Consider the following 20,962-nt stretch of genomic DNA (forward strand, 5'->3'; position numbering starts at 1 on the left):
TTATGGTGCTTTTGTGCCATTACATATGAAGATGTCAATTGCATAGTGGCCATTGATTTATTCCTGTAATTCTAGCTTTTACTTATATTTTTCTGCCATGAAATTCATGAGTTAAATTAAATTTTAAAATTTTGTATACTTATATTTTTAAGGGGCATAATATGCTTAATACATTTTATCAAATACAGTGGATTTTTTTTCCTATTGTCATAGTAAAATTCAGCATTCATATATATATTCAGTTTAGTATAGCTTGCCATTATAATTTCTATCAACAGTTCCAAAATAGATTAATTAGGAATTATGCACAAGTAAGTGCATAATGATCTGATTTAACTACAGGAAAATTTACAAGTCTCTGCTAGGGATAACCATGGCTAATGTTTCTCGAACATATATTAAATGCTAGGCAGCATTCCACACTCTTTACCACCATTATCTCATTTAATCTGCCAAGTCTATGAGATAGGAAATTTATGATTGTCATTTCACAGGTGAGGAAATCAAGGTTCCATAGAGGAATTTAAAAAGACAGGTCGAGGGGGCTTCCCTGGTGGCACAGTGGTTGAGAGTCCGCCTGCCGATGCAGGGGACGCGGGTTCGTGCCCTGGTCCGGGAGGATCCCGCATGCCGCGGAGCGGCTGGACCCGTGGGCCGTGGCCGCTGAGTCTGCGTCCGGAGCCTGTGCTCCGCAACGGGGGAGGCTGCAACAGTGAGAGGCCCGCTTACCACACAAAAATAAATAAATAAAATAATAAAAAGACAGGTCGAGCTTTAGTGTATAAGGTAACATCTAAGCAATAATAATTCAAACGATGTTTATTAGATGAATAATACCATAATTAATCAATCATTAAAGAAAGTCAGGGACATTTATGGTCTGTCCTTTGCCAACTTTGACGTGTTCCTGCTTTTCTGCAAAAACTCCTTCATGCTTCTTTCATAGAGTATCAGGCTGGTGGGACACTAATGTAATCCAGTGTGAAATTTCTCATAGTGAAGGTTAAAAGGTTTTAAATGCTATGTTTAATTTTTGGTAATAAAATGATTTAGTCATTTGATCAAAATCTTACAAGCCTAAAAAATGGGTAAGAAACACACATACACATATTATTATTTTTCACAATTCAGACCTTCTTATTTTGACAATTTTATCAACTGAAATCATGTAAAATAATTTTATGAAGATATAAAATTAAATACTAAACTATCTTATCAGTTAAAATTTTTCATTTGTCATTTTTAAATACAGTATCATTAATTGGAGATTCCTGATCAGTTAAACCAACAATAGCTTTCAACTAGGAATTTCCCTTGACAAATAGCTTATTTTTGTGATTCCTTGAAATCAGAGCTTTGGTATAATGCCCAGGTGCCCTCTGAGAGATTTAATTAGGTATGCTTTAATGATGAAGACTGAGCAACATAAATGACTTTTAAATTTGTGTTATGGCATAACCCTTCATATAACATTCTTTAAAATAGCCATCAATTACAGTAAGATTTAGAACTTGATACGTAAATAGGACATTATGGCCAGACATTGAAAGCTTTCACTCTGCAACAAGTTTCTCATTCCTCGGAGAGGGTTTGCAGGGGGAGGTGGAGAGTAAGGGGGATGACTGCACAACTGCTCAGTGAGATATTAAGGCTAGTGGTAAAGCATCATGGTTCATTTTTCAGTTTTACCCAACTGTGTATATATTAACACAAAAGTAATACAAATTACATAAGATAAAGTGTACAGTGTAAACTATTGTTAACAGCTTCCAGAAAGTTTTCTATATCTGTATACGTACAGGAAGATGTAAGTGAACATTCTAGACAGATCATTCAAAAACTCTGTGATGCAGGTTTAGGACCCAGGGATAGAGTATTGATGTGCAGTCTCTCAGTTTTAGCTTTGTAAAGAGTGGTTAATTGGATGAATGTGAAAAAATAGTTGCCAGCATATGTTTTTCTCTAACTGGTTGCAATTATGTGAAAAGTTTTAGGAGCTTGTAGGAATCATAGAGATAATGTAGTTCAATCTCATTTTACAGGTAAATAAACCAAAATTTAGAGAAGTTAAGTGATTTGCTCAAGGTCACACAGCTAATAACTGACAGAGGTTGCAACTTAGATTTCCCCCAAAACTCTGTATTCTTTTTACTCTATTATTTCCATCCCTTATAAATCTTAATTTGTATTTTAACCAAATGTATTTATATATGACCTAAGTGCTGGTTGATGACAACAAACTTAGCAAAGATTTTTCTAAGTTTCCAAAATTGTTATTATTTGGCATGGATGGAAGGAGAACACTCTTTAAAAATTATTTGGCATAAACTATCAATAACAGTATTCTTCATAAATTCAAATGGATATGGGGATGGTTAAATATGTCTGTCTAATTTACTTTCTGGGGAATTCCCTGGTGGTCCAGTGGTTAGGACTCCACGCTTTCACTGCCGTGGGGCTCGGTTTGATTCGCTGGTCAGGGAACTAAGATCTCGGAGGCCATGCGGCATGGCCAAAATAAAAATTAATAATTTACTTTGTGGATTTTCTGAATTGGCTTAAAACTTCTCCCCCAACTTCTAGGTAGTACAGACCTTACTTGTTTGTATGATTTTCCTCCTTCACTAAAATGTAACCTCCAGGTAGTAGGGCTTTATCCATCTTATTCATCACTGGATCCTCATAACCTAGAACAGTGCCTGGAACTTTGTAAGGGCTCATTAAATACATAGTGAAAATGTAGGAAGAAAAGATATTAAAAGCCATTTAGTATTATTTGCAAGTCCGTTAACATACAGTTGTGGGTTCTGAGAAAAGATAGTGTAGACTTAGCCCAGGCGGTGGTGTAAAGGTGATGGGACATCTGGTTCCTCAGTTTCCTTCTTTCTCCATTCCTGGATTGGAGGAAACACCTGAACATGTGGAATCCCAATGCTGGGCAGCCAGGGCCAAATCCATACCCCCTAACATCGGGTACCCTGGAGGTTGCAATCCTGCCCATCCACCACCTGCCAACCCTACCTTTCCTCCAGGCCCCTTTCCCACTCCCCCAGGATCACCCCAGGGGAATCCAGCTTTTGCCCCTTAGTGGACCTGTCATCCTGTGCCACAACCACGTAACCAGGATGCCAACCCACAGGTCCTTACCCCCCTGCATACCCACCACCTGCCCTTGGCATGCATCCTGTGAATCCTTTGGCTCCTGGCATGGTAGGACCAGGAATGGTGATCCACAAGAAGATGCAGAAGGAAATGAAAAAAGCTCACAAAAAGAAGCACAAACACCACAAGCATGGCAAGCATTTCTCCTCCTCCTCCTCCTCTTCCTCCTCTTCCAGCAGTGACTCTGACTGAATACAGGGCCTGGACCCTTCCCTCAAATCCCTCCAGTTGTGCTTTCCCGTCAAGCTTCAGATGCCATCTTGTACTGGGGGAAATTAGCCCTTGAGTCTCTCCCCTCCCCACCCCTGCAATCTGAGCCTCACTCTGCTTTTCAACCCTAACTGGCTAGGGAAAATGGGAAAAGAATTGCCATGGGCTAGCGAAGGCCGTATTCTCACTGCTTGGATAGAATTTTTTTTTTTTTTTTTTTTTTTGCGGTACGTGGGCCTCTCACTGCCATGGCCTCTCCTGTTGCGGAGCAACAGGCTCCGGACGCGCAGGCTCAGCGGCCACGGCTCATGGGCCCAGCGGCTCCGCGGCATGTGGGATCTTCCCGGACCGGGGCACAAACCCGTATCCACTGCATCGGCAGGCGGACTCTCAACCACTGCGCCACCAGGGAAGCCCGGATAGAACTTTTAGCTTATGAGTTTTACAAGAGTTTTACTTTTTGAAGATGGTGAAATTTGAGCAAAATGCTGAAGACAAGTCTAAGATCTGTAAAATGTGATTTTTTACTTTTTGTAATACTTTTGATTGGGGAGATGCTGTGGAAATTTAATTATGGAAAACAAAAAAACAACCTGTACCTTTCTTGTAATTGTGGCATGCTTGGGTGATTTAGTGGCAAATAAACATTTCCCAGCAGGCCTTTTATTGATTGCACTTACTGCAAGCCTGCTGGGAAGTGGAGCCCATTTTTGGCTGATGAGCTCTGACTGCCATTTTGGAAACTAATCTCTACTCCTTAGCTCAGTATGCTCCCTCAGGTCCTCCTCTCATCTCCAATTCTCAGTCCAAATAAAGCTGTTTTTCCTGAGGGGGTGGTGGGGGAGATAGTATAGACTCACTTTTCCCTGTTCCTCCTTTCTAAATCTACTTAATACCTTGGAAATATTCAGCAGTATAAAATGACTTTGAAATATAGAAAAAAGGAATAGGACTGGCTAAAGACCTTAGAACTTACAGAACAACACCAAGTGAGTTAACTGGTTTTCTTTTTATCTCCAATTTATCTGAGTCGGGCAGCAGTTGCGACTCAGAACTGGCAACAGGCATAGACAAAATAATAAATCTGTAAATAAGCATGAAAAGCCTGTTCTCTTTGGCCAAAAGATCAGGAAAGGGAAAGCCCAGTAGAGACTTAGTGAGATGACTCGTACCAAGTGACAGCAGCTGACCCATTAGCAGTGTTTGGGGGCCAACCCATCCCCTACCCAAACCTGCAATAGCAACAGCAGAATTTGGAAGGGTTAGCCCACCCCATTCCCCACATCCGCCAACTAGTAATGGACCTGATCTGCCAACAGTGGAACCAGGAGGCCCAAAACACAGGGCTCTATGTGCCAGCAGCAGCAGGTCAGTATGTCTGCAGGAGTGGCAAGGGCAGAACCCAGGGGGCCAACCCATCCTCCACCCCACAGCAGGCAGCAGCACACAGGCTCCCTCCACCTGCACTGGTGGTACCAGTAGGCCCTGTGTGTCTTTATCCTTCCCCCAACAGTGGAGAGAGAACTAGACCTGGCAACACCTGGCCCTCCACCAGGGCCATAGTAAGATCCAGACCAAGTGTCTCTCAACCCTCTATCCAATGGCAGAAGGCAATCCAGGGGCAGAAGGTACACTAGACCAGGGTCTCCCAAACCTCTGCCCAGTGGCAGAGAGCTATGCAGCCCAGACCCCACAGTTCTTGACCTTGTACCCAGTGGCAAAAGAGAGCACATGTAGTTGCTTCCCTTCCCCAGCAGCACCAACAGTGATATAATGGGAATCCCATTAGTACCAGGAGACCAGAGAACATACCAGGAGAAAGGTTTTCCCTCCTCCAGGTCTAGCACCCCTCACCCCCACCTAATGACACCAGGCAGCCCAGGGAAGCACCTTCCACTCCTTCAGGCAGCACCAGCAGGATTCCAGCTGGAGCTCACGCAAAGCTAACACAACAAGCAGACCAGAATAGGGCTCAGAAAACTAAATTATCATTGGCCGTACAAAGACTTTATGCATATGGCCATAGAAAGACTTGTATCTTTGAGTGAGCATTAGACAAAAAGTCCTTTCCTTGTTTCTCTATGCTAGTAGACATACCTATTTGTGAATAGTCTCCTTAGGAGAAGTAAAAGACTCTTGCTCAACTTATTCCACCTATTCTCACTTTCCAGAAGAAGAAAAATCACACTAATAAGAATTATTCTCTGGGAATTCCCTGGCTGTCCAGTGGTTAGGACTTGGGCTTCCATTGCCGTGGGCCAGGGTTTGATCTCTGGTCAGGGAACTAAGATCCCACAAGCCGTGCAGTGAGGTCGAGAGAGAGAGAGAGAGAGAGAGAGAGAGAGAGAGAGAGAGAATTATTCCCTAAATAAATTTGGGGCAAATATGCATATAGATCTGTTAAGCAGTAACTGTGTAGGTGATGCATTTGTTTGTCAATGGATATTTATATGCAGTGTCTAATTGAAATGTAATATAAACTTGGTTTTAGATACTGAAATTTTTTAGGCCAGAAATACTGTTCATGAAAATATGTAACACTATAAGATTAACCAAATAGCCCACAACAAACTAAATTGACTACGATAAAGGAAAAGTAAAATTAATTCATTCATTTCTTCATTCAACAAATATTTATTAATTACCTACTATGCATCAGTCAACAACAACAAAATCTCTGCCTTCATGGAACTCATATTCTAATAGAATTCAAAAGCAAGAATAGCAGTTGATATTACAGGGTCAACGTAAGACAACACTAATGGTCTTTCAGATTGTCTTGTGGCGTGGGCCTGAATTACTTCTAAATGCCTGCCCTGTGCATGATCTGAAGCTTTGTCTCAGACAGAATTGGATTGTGAGTTGAATCATATTGGTATTGATAGTATCTAGGTGAAAATAGGTCCAGAGAACTCATGAGTAAATAATTAATTTCTTAGAGTAATAAAGCGTAGAATATTGAAAGTTAAATGGGCACTTTGCCCTCCCCCAGTATAATCAATTTCCATAGGAATTGTTTCTAGCCAGCTGGCTGTGAGACAAGCTGAATAAAGACTAGAAGGTTTCAAATATTTTTAAATCAAAATATTTACGAAGATAACTATCCTGCTCATATACCATATTCCATTTTAAAACCCTCTTTGTAGCCAGGATTTCTTCTCAATATCAAATTAAGAAATCTATGTATAAAGATATCAAATCACTATGTTGTATACCTAAGGCTAATATAATATTGTATGTTAATTATAATTCATAAAAAAGTTTAACAGCTGAGCCTTCTGGGGAATCTATATTTCTTTACACAGGGTCTCAAAGTAGTGGTAAACCTTTAGATCAGAATTTGGCTATGTGTTCAATTTAGAAGACTGCCATTAGTGATTATCAGTACGCTCCACTAAGTGCCAATAGCAGGCTTAAATAGACGAAAAAGAAGAAAGAGAATCAAGAGGGAAAAATAATTATAATGAAGTGGTAGAACTTACCTATCTGCTGTGTATTGCCTTTCCTTGGTTGTTAATCTATAACTACTTCTGAAAACAGAAGTAGATGGAAGTAGAAAAATACTTGTTGGTTTTGCTTTGGAAATTTAATTGGTAAACCTAAAATAGGACTTAAAATGTTTTCTTTTCAGAAGTTTAAGTACTATCTAAAAGAGAAATGTGTTCATGTGTCAACTTGGCAAATTCAAGTCTTCTAAGACATTAATTTAGAAAAGTGAAATCTGTTTGGTTAATTGGTGGCATCTTTTAATGAGAAGCTTGAGTTTTGTTGAGGAAAGAAATGTTCAGACAATCCTATGGCCTTTAAAAAGTTTGGCTTTATACTGCCAGGCAGCCAGATACTAAGAGGAGAACATAACAGTTGTAATTGAGTAGCTTGAACCTCCTAGAGATTTCCAAGCTGTATCCTATAATATATTATGGTCATGTTAAGCAGTGTATTCATTCAGGCACCTTGGAAGGGCTGGGGAGTATCACTTGATAACTGAAATGCTCAATTGTTGATATTTAACTCATAGTCTCAGGCTCTTACCAGGAGTCCTCAGGGCACTGATACTTAAAAAGAGGGAAGGCAAAGAATTCCCTGGTGGTCCAGTGGTTAGGACTCTGCACTCTCACTGCCAAGGGACCTGGGTTCAATCCCTGGTCAGGGAAATAAGATCCCACATGCCGCGCAGCATGACCAAGAAAAAAAAAAAAAGAGGGCACATTTTGATACACCAGTTTTGTATCTCATGCTACCATCATAGCATCAAAAAATAGACGTTTAAATCATGACTAATGTCAACACACAGTAGAATGAAATAGTTGATGATTTCAGTGATTTTAAACTTTTCTTTCTTTTTTTGATATGTGTGCAGCAATGAAAACTGCTGGATGTAACTTAGATAAGGTAAATATTCTTCCTAATGCTCTGATCACTCCACTCATATCAAGCAGTGTGATTAAGAGTGAAGATGTTACTCCAATGGAAGTAACAGCAGAGAAAAGATCTTCCCCTATTTTTAAGGTGAGCTGCATTGACTAGTGCCCCACATGTTAACCTCAAATATAAAAATTGCTATATTTTGAGTAGTTTGACTTCTTTTCCCCATATTTATGCTTTTTACTTCTCCTATTTCTTTTATATCTGTTTCTCTTCGGATTCACTTAATGAATTTTGCTTTGCAGAGTAAATGATTTTATATTCAAATAAAATAGCCTGCGAAGCAACTTCCAATATACATTTTTTAACATCTTTATTGGAGTATAATTGCTTTACAATGGTGTGTTAGTTTCTGCTGTATCACAGAGTGAATCAGCTATACGCCAATATACATTTTTGACAAGGGAGGGATTAATACATTACCTAGACCTTTGTGATGTGTGGTATTAATGAAAGTACTGGTTTTAGCATTTTCAAAACTAGAGACATTTTATTTCCTTTTCTCCACCAGTCTTTTCCTAAAGCTCCTTTTCCATTTTACCTTTGTTCCCCCCTCTCAATAATGTTACCAGTGATCCACAAATGGACATATTTTTAAATTGGCTATTAATTCATCAACCATAGAATTATTGTGTTCTTACTCTCCAGCAGCTGATTATTCTTCTACTTATTTGACTATCTTTGCTTATAATACTTATTTAAAAATCCCGATGACAGTAAGACATAATGTTATCACTGAGAATCACAGTCTTACACCTGTTTTCCAAATAATAATATAGAGGGTAAAATTGGCCCTGCATATGTTTTTATAATAATAATAATTTTTGAAGTATCATATGAGTTCATTTAATATTTATATGTACATGTTATTTGGCAATTTTTATTTTTTAGACTACAAAGACAGTTGGATCCACTCAACAAACATTAGAAAATATCTCTAACATAGCAGGAAATGGGTCTTTTTCATCATCATCATCATCTTCCCACTTACCTTCTGAAAACGAAAAGCAACAACAGATTCAGCCCAAGGCATACAACCCAGAGACCCTGACAACTATCCAAACACAGGACATTTCACAGCCTGGTACCTTTCCAGCAGTTTCTGCTTCTAGTCAGCTGCCCAACAGTGATGCACTACTGCAGCAGGCTACACAGTTTCAGACAAGAGAAACTCAGTCTAGAGAGGTATTACAGTCAGATGGTACAGTGGTTAATTTGTCACACCTGACTGAGGCATCACAGCAACAGCAGCAGTCACCACTACAAGAACAAGCACAGACTTTACAGCAGCAGATTTCATCAAATATTTTCCCATCACCAAATAGTGTGAGTCAGCAGCTACAGAATACAATTCAACAGCTGCAGGCAGGAAGTTTTACAGGCAGTACTACTAGTGGCAGCAATGGAAATGTTGACTTGGTCCAACAAGTTTTAGAGGCACAACAACAGTTATCTTCAGTTTTATTTTCTGCTCCAGATGGTAATGAGAATGTTCAAGAACAGCTTAGTGCAGACATTTTTCAACAAGTCAGTCAAATTCAAAATAGCGTAAGCCCTGGAATGTTTTCCTCAACAGAGCCAGCAGTCCATACCAGACCAGATAATTTAATAGCTGGAAGAGCTGAAAGTGTTCACCCACAGAATGAAAACACATTATCTAATCAACAACAGCAACAACAGCAACAGCAAGTGATGGAATCATCAGCTGCAATGGTGATAGAGATGCAACAGAGTATCTGCCAGGCAGCTGCCCAGATTCAGTCAGAGCTATTTCCTTCAACTGCTTCAGCAAATGGAAACCTTCAGCAGTCTCCAGTTTACCAGCAGACTTCTCATATGATGAGTGCGTTATCAGCCAATGAGGACATGCAAATGCAATGTGAATTGTTTTCTTCTCCTCCTGCAGTTTCTGGAAATGAAACTGCTACAACCACCACACAGCAGGTTGCAACTCCTGGCACTACCATGTTTCAGACATCAAGTTCAGCAGATGGAGAAGAAACTGGAACACAAGCAAAACAGATTCAGAACAGTGTCTTTCAGACCATGGTCCAAATGCAACATAGTGGAGAGAGTCAACCTCAAGTTAGCCTTTTTTCATCTACGAAAAGTATGATAAGTGTTCAAAATAATGGTACTCAGCAGCAAGGTAATGGTTTATTCCAGCAAGGTAATGAGATGATGTCACTCCAATCAGGGAATTTTTTGCAGCAGTCTTCTCAATCACAGGCTCAACTCTTTCATCCTCAGAATCCTATTGCTGATGCTCAGAACCTTTCCCAGGAAACTCAAGGTTCTATTTTTCATAGTCCAAGTCCTATTGTCCACAGTCAGACTTCTACAACCTCCTCTGAACCAATGCAGCCTCCAATGTTTCACTCTCAAAATACCATGGCTGTGCTACAGGGCTCTTCTGTTCCTCAAGACCAGCAGTCAGCCAACATATTTCTTTCCCAGAGTCCAATGAATAATCTTCAAACTAACACAGTAGCCCAAGAAGAACAGATTTCATTTTTTGCAGCTCAGAATTCAATTTCTCCACTTCAGTCAACATCAAACACTGAGCAGCAAGCTGCATTCCAACAGCAGGCTCCAATATCACACATCCAGACCCCTATGCTTTCCCAAGAACAGGCACAACCCTCCCAGCAAGGTCTGTTTCAGCCTCAGGTTTCCCTGGGCTCCCTTCCTCCTAATCCAATGCCTCAAAACCAACAAGGAACAATCTTCCAGTCACAGCACTCAATGGTTGCCATCCAGAGTAACTCTGCATCCCAGGAGCAGCAGCAGCAGCAACAGCAGCAGCAGCAGCAGCAGCAGCAGCAGCAACAGCAGAGCATCTTATTCAGCAATCAGAATACCATGGCTCCAATGGCATCTCAAAAGCAGCCACCACCAAACATGATATTCAACCCAAGTCACAATCCAATGGCTAATCAAGAGCAGCAGAACCAGTCAATTTTTCATCAACAAAATAATATGGCCCCAATGAATCAAGAACAGCAGCCCATGCAATTTCAGAACCAGCCCACAGTTTCCTCACTTCAGAACCCAGGTCCTGCCCAGTCCGAATCATCACAGACCTCCTTGTTCCATAGCTCTCCTCAGATTCAGTTGGTCCAAGGGTCACCCAGTTCTCAAGAGCAGCAAGTAACACTCTTCCTTTCTCCAGCATCCATGTCTGCATTGCAGAACAGTATAAACCAACAAGACATGCAACAGTCTCCCCTTTATTCCCCTCAGAACAACATGCCTGGAATCCAGGGAGCCACATCTTCACCTCAACCACAGGCTACTTTATTTCACAACACTACAGGAGGCACAATGAACCAACTACAAAATTCTCCTGGCTCTTCTCAGCAGACTTCAGGAATGTTCTTATTTGGCATTCAAAATAGTAAGAAACTCTTTCTAATTTCTCATTTCTTAAATGTTATTGGTCGAAATGGTCACATTATTATTACTAGAAGAAAGCACAACGTAGCGGTTTTAAGAGCACAGATTGTAGTTAGACACAATTGAGTTCAAATCCCAGCTATACCACTTACAGACTGAGACCTTAGGATATTTGACCTGCATGAACCTCAGTTTCCATATCTAAAGTGGTGGTAATATTACATACTTGAAAAGGATATTGGGAGGATTAAATGTGGTAACATATATAAATGTATGTGTTTGCCATTTTAAGATATAAACTTGAAAGGAAAATGAAGTAAGAATGACAGAAAATTTTTCAGCCAATTAAAGTAAGTAGTTTCCAAGGAGGTAGAAAACCATGTTTCTTTAAATGTTTATATAGCAAGGAAATTATATAGGACTTACGGTGATAACTAAGCATTGTTGTATTTTTATACTGCTTAGAGGAAACCTAGGATGAATTCTACTACTGTTCAATGAAAACCTTTTTGGAGGCTGTCAGGTGCCTCACTTTTAACTCTATAATGAGCAAACACAGTAATGAATTTATCCCAGCCACTAATAAATACCTTCTTATGAATCTTAACAGAAAATAACTAATCAGGTAGCTTCTCTATTTTAAATATCTCTGCAGACTGTAGTCAGCTTTTAACTTCTGGACCAGCTACATTGCCAGATCAGTTGATGGCCATAAGTCAGCCAGGCCAACCGCAAAACGAGGGCCAGCCACCTGTGACAACACTTCTTTCTCAGCAAATGCCAGAGAATTCTCCATTGGCATCCTCTATAAACACCAATCAGAACATTGAAAAGATTGATTTGCTTGTTTCATTGCAAAACCAAGGGAACAACTTAACTGGCTCCTTTTAACTGGATATGTGAGTATTGCATTTTGGCTTTTTTCTTATTGAAAAGCATCAATAAATTTTATTATTCTTAGCAGATTTGAGTTAAGTAATAACACTGTTAGGACTCTGATCTTTTAAAATATGGCTTTCTCACAAGATAGTACTTTTTTACCCTAAATAAATTACTCTGAATGATAGCTTAGGTCATATTGTTAATACTGGGCATTCCTTCTGGCTCTAAGCTTCTTTTCCTTGGAATGACAGAACATCCGATGAATGTACTATATATCAGATATAATTATGACTCATATCTCCGTTCCTCAAGAAATAAATATTGAATCTGAAAAGTCTGACAGTATAAATATGATAAAGTATCATTTGTAGTACTGTAATATACTTTGGGATCATTCAGGGCTACGGGAACTTTGTAAAGGCTTTCCCTCCCTATTGAGTTATATTAAACTTCTTCTTTTTTTAGAAATTCCATGAAGAAAATCCTGATTTCAAGATACCCTGAGATCTTGTGATTCCATGAGGATTATTGAACTGTTACTTTAAAAAGAAAACAAAATATGAAAAACTGTGATTGAATAAATGGATGGATTTTACTCTGACTGCAAAAGAGCACACCTGTGCTGCCTATTGCAGTGATTAACCACCATTGTTAACACCTTTTTATTTTATATTCCTAATAACAGTGATGACTGAGAATCTATTTGAGTTTCCAGCTGACAGAATTAATTGTTGCTATTTTCCTAGGCATTATTTCTTTAAAAGTACAGTTTAAATTGATAAGCTGGATCACTCAGTTATTATTGCTATTAGAAAATAATTCATGTTTCATGTTTACTTTTGTTCTTCATTCAGATTTTCTTTCCTGCATTTAGTCAAGTAGTGGCTTTTGAAAAAGGAAAGTTCAAATCATAACTTAGGCTGTGATTTTTCAATATAAAAAGCACAGCTATTGGCTAAAGTGAAGCAGTCTTCATTCAGTTTTTATAGAGAAACTGAAGGGGTAACATTCTGACAGGTAAGCTGTATTAAGAGCTCTACACAGATAAGAGGACTCTATTTATCACAGACAACACACAAACTGGGAACAGCTGGAATGCTATTGATTTTATTTTTCAGAGAGTTGTTAATTCTCTGTGTTTCTGTTAAGGGTTTTAGCCATAACTGTGCATAGAAAAATATAAACATCTTGCTCTATTTAAAAATGAAGGGGATAATATATGGTAAATTATGTTCTGATATCCTCCTACAATAGTTAAAACTGACAGAGTAATTCAAGTCTGTTTTCTTCTTATCCCAGTCTTGAACTGGTATTCCATTTTTATGTTCAGTGATACTGTTCTTCCCCTCTTCTTCACTTTATTTTAGACAATTAGTAATATATTACTAGCTTTGTGATCCTGTAGTAACTTAAATGAAAAGACCACTTTGATCTGGGGTAACCCAGCAACTCCTGCAGCACAGGCCGGGGGGTATCCTTTCAGGAATGAGGGGAGCTGACTCCTGAGAAACAAGAAACAATGCATTTTTTTTCCATGAACGGTGCTGTTCTGACGTCTTCAAATTTTTCCCTCTAATAGGAAACAGTGTAAATGTTAACCTGAAAAAAAAAAAGACAAACTAAAATTTCTTGAAACATCACTTCTCCCTGAGCTGCAGTGAGTGTAATTCACTTGTCACCTCAGTGCTTTACAGTTTGAAGTGGTCACTTATCTGATGGTTCCCACAAGCCTTAGGCTTTACAGGGTCATATCATTGACTTAATATGAAGAATTAATTTGTGTTACATCTATACAGAGCAAAATAACACACTCCAGAACTTGCAGTTGTAGCATTAGTTATACAGATTTGGGTGTTCGCACCACCCATGGGATGCCTGCTTCTCTCTACAACCTGTTGTCTGGACACATGCTTATGTCTTACTCTCCTTTTGGCATGTAGAAAGCTGTTAATACAGTTTAAGGCCAAATTGTGTGTGGCTTCTATATGTAGATAAGATGTTTTGGCATTCTTGTCAGTTTCATTTATTTTTTAAGTGTACAAAAAATAGCCTGTTAATTGTTTGTTGAAGGCTACAATTCTGTTTTTTATTTTTTCTATCTGATACATTTAGCTGAACTTTGTGGAATTGTGGTGTTGGTTTTGTTTATACAGTCAGATTTTTCCCCCTTTTTGTGATGGTCTTCCTTGGTTCTTTGTGCTCTTCTTTAATTTGTTTTTTCTCTTTGTTCTCATTTATTCTTCCCTCCACCCCCAACCCTTTCTTTCTCTCTCTGATTGAGAGTCATTGAATTATGTTTTCAGTAGTACAGGCTTCTTGCCGATATGAAGGGAACTTTTCAGAAAGAGACCTACTCTGGGTCATTTAATTTTGAATACAGTTTTCAATCGTTCAAGTTTTGGATGGTTTATATCTAATGTGTGTTTCATTTTTTTGGAAAGCTATATTTTGTATTTAGGAAATGGTATACTATTTTGCTATTTGTACTGAGTGAGTACATTGGCATAAATATAGAAATTTATATATATACATATATATAAACTATTCTTTTTTTGCCACACATTTTTGTGGTAAATTTGTGAGTTTGTCTGATGTTCTACCACAACGTGGCGTCTGATAAAAGTGAGGGGGGGTTTGTTATGTCTTCATTGAGTATTTAAGTATCTTTTGAAACAAATGACCTTTTCATCTGTGGCCATTCCATCAGGCGGTTCCTTGATGTGATTAGTGGGCTAAAGGCAGCTCACTGTGTGTTCGCTGGATCTTTCACTCAGCAAAACGTTAGAGTAAGGAAACCCATCCAGGCAGTTGTGTAAGTTGAGTTTCACAAGAATGAGCCATTCAGTCTTTGCTCACTATATATTTAATATTTTATTATTGTTGTTATTGTTATTATTAATTGGCTTTCTGTATTCTATGCCTTTTATTTATAAAGACACTAAAAAAAACCCATGTTTGTAATTTTAATAACATTTTCCCCATCTTGTAATATCCAGAGCTACTTTATAAATTCTCTAAACCAAAAGCATTTTCCTCAATATATCTCTCTCTCCCCACCCCATCAGGAAAATTTACCCAGTATAGTTCAGGGTATGAGAAGGACCACACAATCCAGTGCTCCAGTTTTAAAATGTAAAACTCTTAACTGCAGAGGGTTGACTCATGTCAGTAAGCTTATCCAGTGGTATAAAAATAAGAAGTAGAAATAAAATGCTGTAAGTTTATTTCTGAGTTTTCTGAATTTTTTCCCAAGAGATTACACAGGAGACTCAGGAAGTCTATTTGTTCATCAAGTTCCAGTTAGAATGTTAACACTGCTGTATGGATAAAGTGGTGGCAAGAAGACTGGCTTGGGTGCTGACTTCTGTTATTTAGCAAGAAGTTTATCATTGTAAAATGCTGATTGCCAATGCCAAGTCACCAGGGACCAATTTTCTGTTTTATAATATCTAAGTTTAGAACAGAACATACACCTGAACTGTAGTGGTTTGATTGGATGGAGGCAGAAAACCCAATTTTTATTTTCATAAGTTTTGTGGTTATTTGTACAAGGGCTGTGCTAAGATACCATATTCTTATTCAATAATGATGATTTTTTTTTTTTACATTGTTAAATGTTCCTTACCCCTAAAAGGTCAATGTTAAGTATAGCATTCAGAACATACTATTTGGTTACAAAAAGTACTCGTCTTCTTATTGAAGAGTTAGCTTAGTAGTCAGTGGTTGATACTTGTGCTAATAATGCAGTTTCAAGATTACTGTTACAAGTTATATCTACATATAGGAGAGACTCCATGAGCCAACAGAGGCCTTGGAAACAACAATTTATTAAATTTACTTATGGCAGAAGGACCTAAATAAACTATAAATCACATTTTATTCCTTTTTATTGTTACATTCAATCGTTCTTGCTTTTAGCAACTCACATTAATGCTTGGAGCTTACCTGTGTGTCTGCATGAGTGTGTGCGCATGCGCGCATGTGTGTGTGTGTGTGTGTGTGTGTGTGTGTGTGTGTGTGTGTTTTATTCCTTATTGTCATTCCATTATATATCCACACCAACATGGGAGAAAATAATTAGAAGTCATATTTTGCTTCTGAGCTTTATCATGTTACCTTATTCTAATTACAAATAGAGTATCATGTTGTTATCTAACCAATGCAAATCTGTTTTCGCCAGTCTCCCTAGAACAGGTTTTTAAAGGGCTTTGTTTATTATAGAAGCAGTATTAATGAGGGACCTTCCTTCCTTTCTTTTTTTGTAATACTGTATATGCTGTACTTGGGAATTTCATTATAGTGCATTTCTTGCCCATCAGAACCTCAGTTAATCTGCCTAGGAAAAATTGTGTCAAAGGGAATGAGAAAAGAAGTTATATTTGAGTCCCTCCAAAACTAAGATAATAATTCCTTTTGACCATTTAAGCCATTATAGATGCTTATTTTGGAAAAGTGAAGTTTGTTTAGATGCGTCAGCAATTATAGACCAGAAATTAAATGCTTTAATAACCAAAATCTCAAATTCAGCATGGTTTATAAACATTCACTAGGAGTAATTTGAGAATGTTTCATCTTTCTGGTGAGAATTTCTGTTCTAGTATCTGTTTTCCAGTTGTTTTTTTTCTAATTAATTGAAAATTATATGAGACCTATTAGCTTTACTCTGCTTCATGACCACAGGCTTCATCCCTGGCCAAGACAGCCACATTATATCTGCATGCCTTTGGTTATATGGAGAGCCTTAATGAGAGAGAGAGAGAGAGACTGTATATAGTTCATCAGCTTTAGAATCTCATAACATGTATTAAAAATGGTTTTCTTCTCTGCTTATTTGTGTCACTAGAGCTAAATCATGAAGATAATGTTCATACTGTAGTAAATATCAGAATAATACCTAGAATATCATTTGTGAATTGTCCCAGTACTCTAATTGCTTCTTTAATCCCCATTTGTTTTTGTGTCATTCTAGGCTCATTTATTAATAAAATTCTATTTTTACTCCATTTTCTCTTTCAGGAAATTTTTTAAATTAATATTTTAGATCTAGATTAAATGCTTATGGAAAAGTGCCTTTTTACCATGTTAGTGCCCCTTTCTTGTAATTTCATTTTTCACTGTTGCCAAAAACACATAGCAAATGACTTTAATAGCCTCAACTTTCATTTTTTCTATTTAGTCATTTTTTTCTCCATTTCTTGATCACCATAGAAACAACTTCATAACTTTCTAACACCCTTTGGCATAAGAGGAACAGAAAAGATACATAGCTAGAATTGTTTCTTTGAAGGAGGCTAAGTAAAAGATCACAAAATTATACTATTTAGCATTTATAGAAATTAGCTAAATTTGTCTTCATCTTGACCAACTAATAATAGGTCTTATCTGAATGCTATTGAAAATTTTACTATATGTGAGACTATGTACACAAATATGGATAGTTAAATTTCAGAAAGGAAGTGTTTGAAGCACCTTCTCTGATCTTTATTATAAGATGGGTGAAAATAAACCACTAACACATAGTTTAGGTAAAGCTTAGTAATGTCAATTTTTCTAACCATACGGAGTCAAATCATTATAGTGTACTTCTCGTCCATCAGAACTTTAGAAATCTGCCTATGAAAAATAGTGTCAAAGGAAATGAAGTTGTATCTGAGTCCCTCCAGAACTAAAATAATTCCTTGCAGCCAAATACAGTTGGATTGAGTATCCCTCTGTTTTTTGTTAATTTTGCCTATGTTCCAGCTCCTTACCATAGTGGTGGTGCCTGAAGAAAGAGCCATCAGCAACAAACAGGTCAGGAGAGTAGTAGCTTAGGGATAGAGCTGCTTTCCCCATGTGAGTATTTCTGTGACTGTTAGTGGCACTAAAGACTGCAAACCTTTATGCAATATTCTCAATACCCTAATGATATTATGCACTTTAATCATTCCAAAGAAGTCAAGAATGCTGTATAGTTATGATTCCTTCTTGATGAGTATATCTTAACTGTTTAGAATATTTATGTCCCTTTTTATTTTGGATAGCCAACTTGGTATGGAAATATTTTCTAAAAAGTATAGTAGGACTTAAGACTTTGAAATGTAACTGACTATAAGGGGAAATTATTACACTTCAGAAAATCATTTTAGAAACATTAAAATGTTCGGCTTTCTAATGATATGTTTGAGAGTTAATTAAAACCAGCCCTCTTCCTATATTTTTTGTTTCATATTAATAGCATTATAGTATATAGTTTTCTATATATATAGTATGTATAAACCAATGGTTCTCAAAGTGTGGTCCTCAGCCCACCAGCCAACATCCGTATCACCTGGGAACTAGTTAAAAATGCAAAATCTTGGACCTTATCCCAGACATAGTGAATCAGAAACTCTGGAGTGGGACTCAGCAATCTGTTTTTTAACAAGCCTTTCAGGTGATTCTGATACATGCTAAAGTTTGAGAACCACTGGTGTAAACTGTATACAGTAAGATCTAGAAAGGGCTTTTTTTCCCCACTCACACAGACACAGTTATACATTGTTTTTAATGTAAATTCAATTTAACCTGGTTATCTATAATCATTTATTGGCAATGATAATTTATTCTCAGTACTGCCTATAGAAATACAGTATATTTTATGTACATATACAATTAGTCTAGTTATTGATAATTCAGTTAGTTTGGCATTTTCATACCACTTACTAAAAAGTTTACATTAAATGACTGATTTAAATATATAGGTGCAATGTTCTGTGTTTATTTTAACTATTATGACAGTTAAGTAGCTAATACAATTGACGGGTGCTAAAGTCTCCTGTTTATCCATAAAATGGATACATTGTGGGCAGTGATAATAAAAGCTTTCTTTTCATTGCCTCTTACTTTACCAGCAGACCACAATTTTGGCCCATCTAGACCAACTCTCAGAACAAAATTATTTGTCATTCCTTATATTTACATTTGTATCTGAGCTATTAAACAACATAGCTAGCCAGGTCAACAAAACATCTTATTTAATTTCTTTTTTTAATAGATAAATCTTCTTTTAAAATAGCTTGCTTTGTATGAGAATTGATGCACTAGAAATATAACTATCCTTGGAACTTATGCTTCAGACAAGATGTTAAACAAGACACTGTATTATTTAATTTGAGCATTTCTCCCTTCCCAGTTATATGCATCCTGTTAAATGTAAACTAACCATAAGATAAGTAGATTTATTCATTCATTTTAATCTCCCTGTATAATTCAGTACCTCCATAATTGTTGGTGTTTACAAATCACCAATTAATAAACTCATGTAAGAAAAGTAAACATTTCAAAATGAAAATAATTGTACACTCACTTTATGAAAATCACCACTGCTATCTTTGCTTAAAACTAGCAGTGGAAATACAAGTGGCTTACTCTGCAAACTTTGGTGCTGGAAATACATAGGCAAGCTGTTGGGAGATGCTCTAGCTACATTCCTCCTTTCTTGTTCCCCTTCCCCTCTTCCCCGCTTTATTGCATACTGTATTTGTATATCCAAAGCATTATACCATACCACAATTCTGTTCAACTCCAACTTGTAATATTTCCTTTAAAGGCTCTGTGTTTAACCGTATCACCCTGTTTTGTTTTGTTTTTTTTCCAGAAGTAACTTGCCTGATTTGAAATAGTTTGTATTATTATTATTATTTTAGCTAACGAACCTCAGGACAGCGCGCGCACACACACACACACACACACACACACACACACATCTCAGATGTTTGAGAGTGGCTTTGGAATCAGACTGTGTCCAATAAAGAACTGTCCTGCATGGAAGTGTTTATGACTTTCATAGCGACAAACTGATTCCAATGATATTGAGCTAATTTCCTTTGATCTAATGAATGTATCTGCTCACCTTGTTCCCTTACATTGAATTGATAAGCTCCAAGTATTTATTACCTTTTTTGACAGTTTTTACTGTTTCATTCATTTCTTTTACTTAGTCTTTTAATGAATATACTACAGTTATGTTATTAACCTGTTCTCAAGTGGTTTAGCTACCATTCTGCCATTTAATTTTTTTATTTAATTTTATTTGCTTGAGCACACTGATCAACCACTGAACTGCCTTCTTCCATTGTCCTGCAATGATGTAAGTAAGGGTTACATTTTTGTGTATATGGCTTTCATAGTTGGGATTTCAGAGCACTGACACCAGATATTTTCAGTTTATTCTCTGAGGGAATTTCATTTGCATCTATGTTTTTAGCTATCTGTGATAACTTGTTAAATATTAAGAAGATATTTTGCTTCTATTGGAACATTTGTATACTTGCAACTATATTTCTGTAAACAGCTGCAGTCAAAAATAAAACATTGAAAGTTTTCATTTTGTAGTAGTTAACTGTCTTTTTTCCTCAGATTTTATGAATGAAGTCATATCCGTGAATGTCAGTTTTGAGCGACATGAGTATGTGATTGAACTTAAAAAATCAGTAGGAAAAGGTATGAAATATAGAAATATTTTTGAATAGTTACATTGTACCAGGAAGTGTACCAAGTGACTTAGTGTAATAGAATTTTTGTTTGTTTTACTTAGTTTAAATGTTTCATGTTTAGTAAAACACTATATACATGTGGTGACAAATCTTGTATTATGGAGGTACTTTTGATGAAAACCACGTCTCTCCAGGCCTCAGTCCCACATCCAGAGGCAATCTCTTTTTATTTTTCTGTAAGTTATTTCCATATATATATATATCAGAATGTGGTACATATATCACTAGTGGTACCCAAAATGATTTCAGGTGATACATGGGTAAACATTATCTTTAAACATATATATATATATATATAAGGTTTGGATGTACATTAGAAAAATATATAATGTGTCTACTTACTAGACTATGGGGAAATGTGAGTCAAAGAC

The 20,962-nt window shown here is 37.2% G+C and overlaps 1 protein-coding gene and 1 pseudogene across 9 annotated transcripts in view; both read left to right on the forward strand.

Moving 5' to 3' along the window:
- Window positions 1-20,422, forward strand: part of NFAT5 (nuclear factor of activated T cells 5) — a 132,073-nt gene extending 111,651 nt beyond the window's left edge. For 8 of the 9 annotated variants that reach the window (XM_067718329.1, XM_067718331.1, XM_067718328.1 and 5 more), the window contains 4 exons: window positions 7,733-7,881; window positions 8,689-11,194; window positions 11,849-12,092; window positions 12,541-20,422. In XM_067718329.1, coding sequence (XP_067574430.1) covers window positions 7,733-7,881; window positions 8,689-11,194; window positions 11,849-12,084 — 2,891 coding nt within the window. In that variant the 3' untranslated portion in view covers window positions 12,085-12,092; window positions 12,541-20,422. The remainder of the gene's footprint in view (window positions 1-7,732; window positions 7,882-8,688; window positions 11,195-11,848; window positions 12,093-12,540) is intronic. The other variant, XR_010938927.1, reaches the window with a different exon arrangement.
- On the forward strand, window positions 740-7,707 carry LOC137214483 (proline-rich protein 13 pseudogene; annotated as a pseudogene).
- Window positions 20,423-20,962: the final 540 nt, after the last annotated feature.

The sequence above is a fragment of the Pseudorca crassidens genome, chromosome 20 (genome assembly GCF_039906515.1).
Source record: "Pseudorca crassidens isolate mPseCra1 chromosome 20, mPseCra1.hap1, whole genome shotgun sequence".
In the NCBI taxonomy this organism is placed as follows: domain Eukaryota; kingdom Metazoa; phylum Chordata; class Mammalia; order Artiodactyla; family Delphinidae; genus Pseudorca; species Pseudorca crassidens.